Source organism: Prorops nasuta, unplaced genomic scaffold (genome assembly GCF_024137725.1).
Source record: "Prorops nasuta isolate Cenicafe-Biocafe unplaced genomic scaffold, Cenicafe_Pnas_1.2 PNAS00005, whole genome shotgun sequence".
Taxonomy (NCBI): domain Eukaryota; kingdom Metazoa; phylum Arthropoda; class Insecta; order Hymenoptera; family Bethylidae; genus Prorops; species Prorops nasuta.
This window is the reverse complement of record NW_027116802.1, coordinates 8,819,609-8,834,116: the sequence shown is the minus strand read 5'-3', so window position 1 is coordinate 8,834,116 and position 14,508 is coordinate 8,819,609. Positions and strand designations below refer to the sequence as shown.

General features: G+C 46.3%; 1 protein-coding gene across 5 annotated transcripts in view; it reads right to left on the bottom strand.

Moving 5' to 3' along the window:
* The window catches only part of pdm3 (pou domain motif 3), an 88,951-nt gene extending 74,963 nt beyond the window's left edge, over positions 1-13,988 (bottom strand). For all 5 annotated transcript variants that reach the window (XM_066727253.1, XM_066727254.1, XM_066727255.1 and 2 more), the window contains exons 1-2: positions 13,150-13,988; positions 5,910-6,214 (exon numbers count right to left, since the gene is read on the bottom strand). In XM_066727253.1, coding sequence (XP_066583350.1) covers positions 5,910-6,185 — 276 coding nt within the window. In that variant the 5' untranslated portion in view covers positions 6,186-6,214; positions 13,150-13,988. The remainder of the gene's footprint in view (positions 1-5,909; positions 6,215-13,149) is intronic.
* Between the last annotated feature and the right edge of the window lie 520 nt (positions 13,989-14,508).

Below are 14,508 nucleotides of genomic sequence, written 5' to 3'. Positions count from 1 at the left end.
GTGGAAAACAGGACGATCTTATGATAGCTCGAGTGGTTAGCCGGAATCTCTATTAGGAAAGTTCAGCCGGGGAAGTAAAGGGCGCACGTGTGTATACAATGGTATAAAATGTATAGTCGAGCGAGATTCCAGTTTAAGGCGACGCATCGGCAATACGTTCTGGGATTATTAAGTCAAACCCTTGTTACAGCTATAGGAGTCCGTCAAAGTACTCCTGGGTCGTGAGGCTTAACGAGCAATCGGCGGTGAGTAGCAAACGAAACACCCTGGGACGCGGTTGAACTCCGTGCGGAGTCTCTAAGAGTTCGCTACGGTAGGTGAACACGTTGCCAGAGGGCGGATCGGCCGAGGAAGCGAGACGGTGTATTCCAAGAGGGTGTACGAGAGCCAGGTCGACGTTGGTCGGCGGTGGGTGGTGGGCAGTGGTCAGCACACTTGGCCAACCCTACTTCGCTAACTAGTTTAATGATATATGTTGAACTACAAGCGCCTTGATTAATCGTTAACTAATGTTGGACCTTGCAGTGCACCAGCACCAGCACCACCACCGCTACCAGCTTGTGCTATCCACCACAACGTAGCATCGCCATTGTAGCAAAGCTCGAGAAGGGTTCAGGACTGCTCTGGGCTTCGAGCAGTTCGAGCTCGAGCGCGTGTTCTTTCGTGAATAAGGGATGTACGGGGGGGGGGGGGGGGGGAGCACACGACTCTCGCTTCTACCACCGTAGTCCTAGCTAGTGTCCAGCGGAGAGATCCAATCTCACCCTCGACTAATCTCATTTATGAATCGACGCTCTGTCATTTGGACATAATTTAGAGTGGTTGACACGCGGAAGGCAAGAAGAATCGAGCGCTTATATAGTCTCGTTCCTCCATATATATATATATATATATATATATACGCCCGTTACAATTTCGTCGTGTACATCAGCGAGGTAGGGGCCACGCTGGGAAATTTCGCGTCTCCCGAGAACCCTCTCTCTCTCTCTCTCTCTCTCTCTCTCGCCTCGATGTTTATACAATTGGATTAACCAGACGTCTTCGACGCTGTGTATTTCCAAGCTTGCGCCGGGCAGGACATTGGTCATCGGTAATTCGCTTACGGCCCTCGATCAATTAATTCGGTGACCACTCGGACCAGGGATTGGGATCTTGCAGACTTTCCCTGCTATGGAAACTGCAGCCAGGCTACAATAATACTCGTCCTCTGTGTATAGCGGATAGTTTTTATGCTAATGCGTATAAATTGCTGCAAAGTCATATTGCTCTAGAATCGCTTTAATTAATTTCCTTATTAGAGTGTTCCGAGAGAGCTTGGGGTAAAATTGATCGGGGGAGAATCATACTGGTCACTGCAAGAGCGGGATGACCGGAGGGGGATAGAGGCAGGGAGAGTTCGATTAATGTGGTGAGCAGTCTTCATAATGTGGTATCGGCGGAATACGAGGAGCCAACGGAGAATGGAGAATGCGATGGTGTACGCGACGTTAGGGGCGCGGAGGAGGGAGTTGCTCAGGGATGCAAGACACCGTGAAATTACCAGCAGAGTCTCTCATCCCCGGAGGGTGGGAGTCCGGTGGAACGGACTCTGTCCACTCCGCGCCCTGGACCAGCGGCTACCGGGTATTTGTCTTGTCTACTTGTTTATGAGATTCAACATTGTTATTTGGCACCGCCTGGGAGTTCTCGCTACGTGCGGCCGCTAGTTTCTCCGAGTTTCCACCTTAAAAGCTGGCCCCGTCGGCCCCGTCGCGCTTCGCGATTTCCCCTTGACTTATCCTCCACAGTGCTTACGCGCACACGATCTCCTTTAATCACCAGCGGAAAACCTACCGCTACCGCAACTTGGCCTCACCAGCAGCGGCGAAGAAAATTCATTATCGTCCATTAAAATAATTTACGCAGCATCTCCCGGCATTTATCACGAGAATGCTTAATAATCAGACTGGAGGTCCGCGCGACTCCAGGTAGAACTTTCAATTAAATATTATCTCGATGGTATCGCGACGCCTTATCGTAACATTCCCGATTGCGCGTTGACCACCCAGCAAGCCAGGGCACAATGGCGCCACATATACGATTAAGCAAATTTCAATTTAACCTTTGCATCATTTCGCTTTGCTTATAGTGAAGCGGCCGACGCGATTGACCATATATATATATATACCGAACATGCGCGTTATAAAAACTATTCTCACATATACTTTTCAAATCATCTTGCGTTTATGCGCGAAAATCGTATACTATATGGTATATGTATATGTAATACAACACAGCTACAGCGATCGACGGGTGGGAAGGAAAATGTAGTTTTCGGGACGATACGGAGAAAAAGCGACAGCGTTTTAAAGCACGTTATTCTTTCACCACGGTACATCCCTTTAGATATGTACAATGTAATAAATCTGTCCGTTACAGGTTCTCTATTATCAGGTAGATATTCCGTTAGTCGGCAGTTACACCGCGACGAGATTGAACGAATGACACGGGAAACATATTTCCGGCTATCCGGATGGGTTAAACGTCGCGCGTCGCGAGGCTCGGATTTCAAAGGGAGGGAGGAGCGGGCCGACAATTAATTTTACAAGGGTCGGAAAAAAGCAAAAAGTAAACAAAGACCGGGCGGAGTCCATCGTCGCCAGGATGGGTTATCCCGATCCGTGCGAGTTGTCCGTTGGACAGCTTGGAGTTCCGCATCGCCGGCCGTCCGCGTATAATGTCCACCGTCAATATAAGCTGTCGGATGCTTTTTCCTAAATTGACAGATTTTCAATTTAATCAAGTTCCTATCTAATGGAAAAATACCCGATCTATCGACGTACGGGCCCGTGCACGGCTGAGCGGTAGGTGCAGTCGTCGGTTCGTTCCCCCGCTCGAAGGGTCGGATTGAAATAATACTTTTATATTTAATCGTAATTGAGAAACTGGCCACGATTGCATGTGCTTGACTCTCCGCCTCCCGCCTGGTCGACCCTGCTATATACCTGCATGCACATTGCACAGACCGCGCCTCTATCTCTTCGACATCCACCGATTCGCGCCGATCAACCCCCTCCTCGTTCTGCCCACTCTCTCCGCTCTACGCCACACTACCATCTACAAGAAGCTACATTATTCACTTGATAATCACTCCGATAGCGCTAAGACTAATAATACATTTGCTTTGCATAGTCGATATTCCTGCACAAACCATCCCCTCTCTATATACATATATATACCTTTCTATACCAACGCCCCAATTCTTTCTTAAACATTTATTATTTATTTATTCCAATTATTTTTAGGCTTCCTCGTCGGGGTGTTGCCCGACTCCTACCCAAATAAGATCCTTCACAAATGATCAATTACATCAGGTAAAAATATAAACTGGAAGAACGCTGTTGAATCTTTAATCTGGGTACTTATAAAGGATGTAGGCCAATTCTCAATTTACTTAATTCCTCCTTCCATTAACTATAACTGAGCTGGATTGCAGATTTTCTATTGCGATTCATATGCCAATAAGATCATGTTGGATGTAATAACGAAAGTGCTGAGCGCAACTATATATATATATATGTATCTAGCTAATATTAAAAAGGTTATATTATTAGATGGATATCGAGAAGTGGAGGGTGATAAGGCATTGAATTTTTTATGGTTTTCATTGTGCTAGGTATGGCTCACCGCCAGTAACGACGATTCATAATTGTGAAATCGGATCGAAGCCGCAATTGAATCGGTGAAACGAACCGCTGCGCGGAGGTAATGAGATCTCGGGATGCAGGCGATCGGTTAGCACGTCCCTGATCGTTTGCTTTCAATCACTTCTTGACAGATGCATTTGCGCGGCACCCGAGCATCGAGCTGCAGGAACGAGTGTGCCTTAAGGCTGCTGCTGCTGCTGCTGCTGCCTCTGTCGCGCCAACTTATCGATCCGTCGAGTCGCTCATTTCGAGCCGCGAGCAAAGATTCGCGTTTCAAGACCGATATTCGAATTTATCCCAGCCCACTTTGAGGCGCGAAAAAATCTCCAGCAACGAAATTCATAACGATCCGGCGCGAACGAGAGAGATGCAGGCGAAATGCTGACACTGATGCTCCGCTACGTCGAGATCTGGAACATTGCCATGCCTCGGAAATGAACTTTTACGAATCTCCACTGGCCTGACCTTAATATTATATAGTCTATATAAGTTATACATGATGTAGAAATGTTCCAAATTGAGCGCGCTCACTCTCGCGGTCGCTATGAAAACGTTGGCGCGCGGCTATTTGGTATTTCTCCATAAGTAGGTACCTCCGTGTCGAAGGTAACACCTCGATGACCTAAATACGTCGAGTGGCGATATATTGGTCGCGAACGAATTTTCATTTTAAGAGATCCGGTTTTGATCGACGATTTACAATTCAGGGGTAAAAAAGGCAAATGGCGATGGACAAAAGAGATATTGCAGTTTAGCGAGGAAAGTAGCGAATTTATAACTCGCTTCTTTAGCGCGTAAATTACAGTGCTTCTCGCGGCATTAAGTCCATGCGTGAAGTCCGGGATGGATACGGTGTTTGCTCTGGGGATAATAGCGTAATGGATGGACAAGGGATAACGGGCTAACGAATGAGACTGCTGTTTTCGAGATGCGCCAACATCTCATCCCTCCTTATATACTGCTTATACTGCATCCTTTAGACATTCGTGCTTTCGCTTCTGAGCTGATAACATGCACCGTCGAATCATTCCTATTAATTTCAATTGGTACATATATATATACACATATATCCAGTGTATACATCCAATCATGCTTGAAAAAGTTGAATGATTCGATCTACGCAAGGTCCACGTTAGCCAAGTATATTGCAGTTTACAGGATGGATGAGCTACTGCGTTCGTCAAAGCTATAATCTATCCGTAAACACTCTGTTTTTAAAGCGGATTATTTTCCGAGGATGATTAATGTGTAATTTAATGATTTTGCCTTAATGAAGCGACTTTTCTGTTTCACGATGCAATTATTATGCCAAAGTCAATAAAGTTTTGGATCGAGGAGTGTAAGGTTCAGGGTCGAACGAGATGATAATGAGACTTTCGTCTTTGGCTGGAGCGCGGAAGTGTTCCGCAAAAAGCGTACATGCATCGAGCAACTGTCGCGTATATCGGTAGTAAGAGATAATAATAAAAGTCCTGCGAGAGTTAAGCGCGGCACTATATTTAATAATAATACATTAGAGGCTTTACCAACGTTACATCGCTCGGTGATTCTCCCACGAGTCGAACAGGTTTCGTTATCAATGAATGATTTAATATCCGTATATATATATACACATTATATAATATACATCCTGAACAATAAATATACATAAGCCGTAGATAAATTCAGTGGGTAAATTTATTCGTAGTATTATCGTCGTTGGGAAAAACGATGGAAGTCAATCAAGAGTGGTATTTTGTATCATTGGCTTGACTCATAGCTGTAGTTATGGTTAGTAATAGTCGCGGAGAGTTCTTAAGAGCGATTTGGTGTCTCTAGATGGGATGTAGAATCGAGATGGAGAGTTACGCAATAATCGTGGAACAATGAAGAAGACGCGGTGCGACCCCGACATCATTATGGGATCAGTTCGATGTGTTTTGTTTTGTAGTTTAATAGTATACAGTACATGTGTACAGGTCAGAGACACCATTGGCCGATTTAGGCTGAGGCTCTCGGCGGCTACTTAAGCGCACAATTGGCTGTCATTGACACACAAAACCGTTGCTAAAGATGACCATCGACTCGAATGAGCCACTTGTTTTCTCGATTGACCGACTGGCCGCGCAATATATCAGACGTGTAACTAAATTCATATGGCACATTCAAGTGGAGTAGCTTCGGCGCGTCATCGGTGCACTGGAAACGTACATTGTTGCAGAGGGGATGAAATGGTGCACTTACCTCGCTCTTGAGATTCAGTGGAACGTCGCAGGGTGGGTCCAAGTCAGCTTCCGTTTTCATCTGATGAGGCAGCATAGTGTGGCTGTGTCTGGGTGGTACGGCGGTGGCCAACATGTTTGGATGTTGGAGATGCTGCAGACGGGAGGGATGCTGCAGATGGGAGGGCTGATGGTGATAAGGCGGCGACAATTGGGTGCTCAGAGTGCGAAGATCAGCTGGCGGCGAAGCGGGTGCAGCGGTACTGCTCTGTTCCTCCTCTGCCGAACCTTCCGCCATGTCAGCCTTGCATCCCGAGCTCTCGTAATCTGCAACACCACGCAAAATCCTTCAACTCGTCTTTCTCAGACACACTCTTCCGCCTCAAAGTCAAATCACATTCTATATTCTTCTTTCCCCTAGCGATAAAACTACCTTTCCTATATATACATATTTCCGACATCGAACACGCCTATATTAGCACCGAGATCGTCGTGCTCGGAGCGGAAGAGCGTCAAACCGGTGCGCAGCTGTTAGGAAAACGTATACGATGGAAATTAAAAGTGGCCTGTCAATCTTGCCACATCAAAGAGACATCAGGATCGAACACGATGGAAAAGATGCGACGATAATTGAGGAAAATTAGGATAAGAATTAACGCGTAACTCCGGTTTCTTTCCAGTGACTTTTTTCGCTCTTCTTTTTTCTTTGTCCGTCTTTGGAGATTCAAGGTTGGAGCGTGCGCTCGCGGCTTGTTTGTCGGTTGAAAATAGGTCGGACACGGCTGGGGAGAAGAAAGCGCGGGCTGTGGAAAACGAAGGAGTGGGGCGAAGAGGGGGAGTTAATGACGACTCTATCCAGCTAATTATATTTTTATCTAGACGGTCTCTCGGTGCGAATTCAAGGTCAGTGAAATCACCGCGCCATCCGGATGGATCTTCTCGTCGTCGAGGCGCCCTTTGCCCTCTCGCCCTGTGTCCATCCCTCCCCCGCCAACACATTCACACCCGTGAGCACAACTAACAACATCTGCTTCTATTTTTGCGCTGGCCCATGTCCAACGCCTCACTTTTTAAAGCGAGCTCTATGACGAACGGCTGGATGGATCATCGAGCGGAAACTCTCTCTCTCTCCCTCTCTCCCTCTCTCTCTCTCTCTCTCTCTCTCTCTCTCTCTCTCTCTCTTTCCCCTCCCTCTTTATCTTTCCAAGTCGATTATTCTAGACAAATTATTATCAAAGAAACGGAACTACCTTAATCCTCGTTTATGAAGCTCATATAAGAGCTTTTTATAAGGTCTGTCGCAAACTTTTTGACGACGTCGTCGCAGCCGTCGCCAGCCGTCCTTTTAGGCGAGATTGCTATAGTCTCGAGGTCCGCGCTTTTTCAAAAACCGCCTCAAAAATCCATTTAAGGTCATTCCGCACATTTATTAATTACTCCATTGTATTATTTCAAGCTACGCGTATCCTTTACAGATTCCATTCTGCACCCGTTGGCGCGCAAAAATTTGTGGTTTAGCACATTAAAAAATTCGTTGGCGTAATAATAAAAAATGTATGCTGATTAACCCGTAGTCAAAATAATATTCTCTACAATTCGACGTGTTTTAATTTAATGAGAATATTTTGAGGGCGAAACGCGTGAATTCTGTGTGTTTTTTTGTGGAGCGTGCGTCATCATTAATGTTGGAGAGGGCACCATCGAGTCAAGCAGATTCGAGGATAAAATTCGCATTCCATGACCGGCAGTTCCATCCTATTTCGGTGCTGTGACAGTAAGTAGATATTTTCGCAATCCGTATACATGCATACTCTATACTACTATACGTGCGAGCTATGATTTATACTTGCTGAAACATTCTTACAGTCTAGCCTCTCTTTTTTTAAAAAACTGGCGTACATTTCCTAAACGCGCGCGATAGCTGATTCCAGTTGGATCCTTATTAATCCCTCTAGGGCTGCGTTCTCGAGAAATTACTAGACGCTGTAACCACCGGCTGTCCAAATCGAATTCGTTCGTGGCGATTATTATATCGCGACTCGAGTATAATGGCTGGTGTTTCAAAATGCCGACCAATTAGCATCGTCGATTTGGATGCTTTAACAAGAGCGTGCTTTCATTAGCGTTTCGTCGGCCAAAAATTCTTGATATCCTCCTGTCATTATAATTATTATCATCGCGAAGGGAAGAGAGATCCTTTAGTAAATTAGAGAGAAGAGAAATGGATCCTAGAAAACTTTAACTTACTGCCACAGACGTATATGGGTGTACTCGTGATGTATTCGACATTTTTCTTGCGAGGATGTAATTAATAAGACTAGAAAGGAAGGATCGAAGGATAGAAGGGAGAAATATATATATATATATATATATATATATAGAGAGAGAGAGAGTTTTAGGATAAATGGACTGTCGAGAGATTATTGGTGATTCGCGATTCGATTTTTAGGGGGTTTTCACGATTAGCGTACATATATACGTGCCAATAATAATATAAGAGACAAGAGTCTGGATGAGCAAGCTGAAAGCTATCTCGGTGTGCAGAAGGGTCAATCCTGTCGTTAGGCCTGGGGGGCTTTGGAGTGGTGGTGGTGGTGGTGGCGTTGTTGCACGAATCATCCGCGATATCGTCGTGTCCGCGCGCGAGACGAGCCTGCAGCTCCAGGATCGGCGGCAGCATGTAATTAAGGGGGTTGATTGATGTTAATTCAAAGGGTAATTAAGAATGTTGCGCATAAAAATCCGGTAATTTATGGTCATTGGGGATAATTATATGTTGACCAGCTTGTAATTGCAAGCACTCTGTGGCCTATAACGCCGTGGCTGTGTATGCTAGCGGGAATTGCGGCTAGCCCCTCGACAACTGAGTGGGTGTGCGCGTATGTGTGTTCTCTCTGCGCCCCCTGAGTCTGTGTGGGTAAGAGTGGGATATACGGTCTCAGATCGCAGCTTATTATAGGGGCTAGTAGATAAGGTGGGTTTAGAAACCTTGCGCCTCTGGCCAGTTAGTTTCTGCCCAGACGTTCTCTCTCTCTCTCTCTCTCTCACACACACTCACTCACTCACTCCTTCCACCTTTTGCTTTGCTTCCTTCCACCAGTGAAGGGTTGCCCGAGGCTGTAGGTGCACATGAATCGTTCGAGCTAGGGCTAGGCAGTCCTAGATTTATGGTCCCGATCTCCAAGCGTTCACCGCACGTCACTTCGATTTGCTCTCAAAGAATTTTGCTGCTCGGAATCTCCAAGATGAGCTGTGACTGATCCCGAGCACATCTTCCACGGTGGCAACTGTACGGACAGCGTTATAAATAGCCACGTTGAACATAATCGCCATATGGCTCCTGTGCAGCTTGCCACCTAACTCCGATTTAAATCATCCCATTTAGTCTGGTACTTTAAATTAAGCTAGGAAATCGTTGGGAGAAAATAGCTCGTACAGAAAAATGCTCTTTGTAAAATCTCAACAAACGTTTAATATTCTCTTCAAGATCGAACGTTATAAAATATTCACACAGTCTCTGGGAAAATTTGGCAAAGGTCAAAGTCTATAGCACGCGTATACGGTACAGGGGTAGAATGTTTGGAGTAAAGGAGAGAGAGAGAGAGAGAGAGGGTGAAAAGGAGCTGAAGGGGGAGCGGGTGGTAGCAGCTCCTACTTGAAACACAGCCAATAAAGCGATCCCAGCGGGACCAGTTGGCAACCGCCCATCGTGACATTGTTCCTGCGAGTCCTTTTTTACGATCTCGTAATCAATCGAGCGCTCTAATAGCTAGACATAATCGCACCCTTGTACTATTAACATCCGAAAACGCAGAAAAAAGATCCTAAGCATGTCTACCGAACCTTTCCACTAATTACCTCCACACTGCAAAATAAGAAAGTCGTAGTAATGGCTCGATCACAATTTGTCCACTTCACGGATTCATCGTAAGATTATTTTCCAGTACAATAAATTCGAACGAAAATTGTTGACGTTTTAGGGACGGTACAAAAGTATTAATAATGAATGAGCGGTACAAAAGCAGTAATGTATGCGTGTGATTGCAGGTATGTATCGGTCGTTCCGTGCGATACAGCTTTGTCAGAAATCCTAGCAGCTTTACATCGAGTCACGAAATTCAAGGATTAAACTGAACAGTCTCGTTAATGCTATTCTGCGGAAGCCTCGCGTTGTGTGCGGCAGCCACATCCGCAAACTGATTGCTATGTGACAGAAGATCCAATCGTTCGTGGCGCATCGGATGTGGGAGGTGGCGAATAAAGGAGGAGTAGGAGTAGGAGAAGAAGAGCAAAAACAAAAAATTGGAAAAAGTTTCAAGTGACAAGAGCCTTGGGCGCAGGAAGAATATTTCACGTTTTACGGTGCAAGTAAAAAAGCTACGGGCAAACGAAATCAGACTGGTTCGCGAGGAGTGCATTAAACTCGGGATTACCACAAATAGAACTTTAGCCACACATGCCTATTATAATGGCACCCCCCGCTGAAGATGTATTTACGTACTAAACCGCCTTCGCGGCTCACGCTGAGTCGACAGGATTAACATCTGGCCCAAAAACTCTCTCCGCATCATTGCTCCCCTCTCCTCCCCTCACGCCCCACTCTTTATTCTTTCCTCTCGTTAATTCTTTTCTCCCCCATCAGCTATCAGGAATTATAGAGCCGAAATTCGCGCGGGTTCGCAGATGGATAGGTACTCCGTAAATTTCGCCAGTCCTCGATCCTTCGCTTTTTCCACTTTGTTTCTCGTTTATATTTTGCCAACGCTAACCGAATCTGGGACAGGACGGATGAATTTTTCAAGTTGACCTTATAATTCGGGTAATATCGAGCCGATTGACGTCAAGGTACATTATGGTAAACGAGGGTAGAAAAATCGAAATGTGATTTTGCTATTAATATGCGAGAAGCTCCGTGAAGAAATTCGAAATGTTCGAGGAAGATGAGTTAGTTTTTACGGTCCATTATATGTTAGGATCACACTCGTAGAAGAGGAAGGGGATGAGATAAGATAATATTCAATGGCATTGCGAGAAGCGAGATGATCTCGGGTGGGCTTTTACACGCAAATTAGGACTATTAGAAAGAGCTAGCGTACAAAAACACTCGTGACGAAGCATCCTTTGGTCCTTGAGGCTCTCGCAGTCTGCTGTACGCACGTGCGTGTCTTCTTAGAGATTGCTGGAATTAATGAAGCTGCACGTCCCGAAGGGTGTCGTTCTCCAATTGTTACCGCTCCTTCAACTACATCTCTCCTGGTGCAAAAAAAACTCTCCAACTATATTTTACTGCGCGAAGAAAACAAAAAAAAAGGAAATGAAAAGGACTAAATTAGGTCGAAAATTGAATCTTTAAATCCATAAATTTATTAGCACGGACAGGTAAAAGAGTTGACGTTGACTCGTTAATCGATAATCAATGTAGATAACTGAATGAAGCGATGAGATTGGTAAAACTACGAAGTGTTTCACAAGTGGGTAAGTCGTAGAGCGAAATGCTATCAGCTGCGGATCGTCGGCAGGGGCTGAGTCGTGAAAGAGGGAGCTGAATGGGCCGGTGCGAGGGAGAGGGTGGCAAAGGAGAAAAAAGAACGCGCAAGATAAATAAGAGGGAAATGCAAAGGAATTCCTAAGAGGCCGAGTACATTGATTCCTTTCCCTCCTTGACCTCGACAAGATCCATATTCACACTTTTTTTCTACGCTATATATATATATATATATATAATTAAGGAGGAATTTTTTGCACGATTAATAAAACTGGCGAGGATGACGAAGTGAGAGTGAGACGAGTCAATCGATCTATATACATATACGCGTTTGGTTTTTTCGCAGTATTTTTATTAGGCGAATATATATCGAGAAGAGTGCCTACCCCAACAGGGTCTATAGCGAAGAATTCCCTTTGGGATCTCGAAGCTTCAATGGTCGATTCCGAACCCTCTGTGGTAGCTAGAGAGCGAACCATCGCTACTTGCCGCCTTCTCTGTCGGTTCTTCGCGGCTCTCTCTTTTTCCCGCTCTCGAGTTCTCTCTTTCAGCAAGCGTCCGTGGTCTCGACCGACTCTCGAGGCAGCGAGCAAAGAATTCCCCTACCGCTCGACACTCTCCTACCTGTTCTCTCTCTCTCTCTCTCTCTCCCTCGGCCGCTCACTCGCTCGCTCGCTCTCTGTGATTTTCCGCCTCCGTCCTCTCTATCCGGCGGGTCACGCCGCGCCACTACCACCCTCACACCCCACACACCCCACACTCCACACCGTCACCCGTAGTCACGCCGTCGACACGTGCTTCTCTCTGTTTACCTCTCCGATCACATGGCCCGGCAAACCGGCAAATATTACAGCCTTTCATCCGAATCTATTTCAACTCGCTTCTATAAATCCCTGTATTTTATTCTTCGTGAATTTTCGAAACTCGTCGATAATCATTGAGAGTGGATAAAACTCGGAATAGACTAGTATACATGTATATTTTAAGCATTTAATAGAAATATTAGTCCTATATTTCCATAATTAAATTTGACCTAGCAATCCGAATTCTATTTTAATAACACTGTATATATATATATATATATCAATCGCGATTGCTCGATAATTCTCGGCTATTTCGGTATTAAGATGTTCGCGACAGGTCAATTTGCTAGTGTTAATTCTAAATGGGGTTCTTTAAGGAGCTATAAGGTAAATTCACATTGTTGTCTTGGTGAAAGAAAATCTTGAGGAGTGAATGCGAGAGGAGGTCGAGCGTCTAGACCAGCTTATCGAGCTGGCACGTTATTAGCATTGGCAGGTCATTTTTGGAATGTAGACACGCATAATTATCGCGCTTATTATTAGAGCGAAGCTAAACAGGCGGGAATTATCACGGACTTTGAAATGGCGCGACTAGAAAGCTCGTTCGGCTCGGTTGGGTTAAACTCCGCTCGCTCGATATCCCGAGTATAACTTTCTTAATTACCAAGATTAACTTAATGGTATCGTGTTTGTGATAATCGCCTCCCCCGCAATCAGGCAGCTGGCAGACGTTATCAACAATTGTTGAAATATAGTCTTGGCTGACTGGCTACCCTTTTTAACACTAGTCATGCTTAACTCTCTTCCTCTTTCTCTCTCTCCTTCTATATATATATATATATATATATATATATGCATTCATCTCTCATGGAGGAACTTCAATAAAAGTAGAAAACGTATCTTTCGTAAACGAGAGAGAGAGAGAGAGAGAGAGAGAGAGAGGAGTGACGGTGTAAACGGTTAAAGTGACTCACCTGAAGCAACGCGTGCCTGGTGTACTTGGGACGTCGTCCTGACGCGTGAACAGTTGACTAGTGCGTCTCAACGACGACGAGCGAGAAGACTGTCAAAAAGAGAGCGTTTCGAAGTGGATAGGCCTCGAAGGAAAGGGTGATCCTCGAAAGGTCTCACTAGCCGAACCGATGACATCAGCCTACTTGATGATAGCTGGTAATTCGATTAATTGTCTCGGTCGATCGATTCTTTCCAACCGAAATTCGATGATAGCGTATGCTTCACTCGGTTTTTCTCACGAGCATTCCACAAGCCGATCCGGTATAATGCGCCCTTTAATTACTCCATTTGTCGAAGAAAAAGGCGCGTAAACTGGAAGAGGAAAAGCACTACTGGAGTGTCCGCGCGAGTGGTAATGGGTATCTGTGCACAGCCACGTGTGCGTGACCAAGAGAATTAGGTGGTTATGTCAAGGAGCATATGGTCGTCGCACCAATCGCACCTGGGAATCTCGGTTTGTCCTGGTTCCCGTTCGTATTCCCCCTCCCTCCACCTGTCACCAACAGCTGGGCCTCCCACGACTACTCTCCCGCGCACTCAATCCCAATAAACTGTCAATACTGCGGAGCGAGCACTCGAACGTCACCGAGTTTATCGTCGCTCCCGAAGAGTCTCACTGGGGTTTACTCGCACACAAGACACAGGACTGCGATGAGCAGCTTCGAGCAGCTTCGATCAGCGGCGAACAGCGGCGAGTGGTGATAATAATAAACGCGCGAGGTGCATGCGAGAGCGTGGCGCGGTCACGTTGCAACGTCCAAGCAGATAAGCCGCGAGAACTCAGACTTGAAACCCTACGGTCCGCAGTCTGGCTGCGTTGTGCCGGATTTCGGTGGAGGAGCAAACGAACCGGCGTCGCGACACTCCCGCCAGGTTTCCCCAGCTGCCGGATGGTGGGGGCTCGTAGGCGGGTACGGTAGGCGGATCCGATGCGCGGAGGTGGGCCGCGAGTTACTCGCGAGATCTCGTTGTTATGATTGTTATGACTGTCCGAGCTGCCTCCGCGAGCTCCGGAGGTGGCCCGAGCTTCCCCCGGCTCTCACCCCCTCCGGTCGAGGGTACCAGGACACAACGGTAGAACCAACAACGCTGCTGGTCACTCGCACCTATACGCGTGCCGTACCTTGCCTTGCCTTGCCCGGACGCGTGTGTACCCTCTACCCTTTCGTGCCCCTTTTGCCTCTACTGCTGCCTCTCGCATCCCCCCTCCCCCCCCCCCCCCCTCGCCTCTTCCACACCTTCGCTACCCCACGACCCTTCGGTCTTCTTCTACCTTTCTGGCTTTGGCCACGGAACCGTTTGTAATATAACCACGAGGT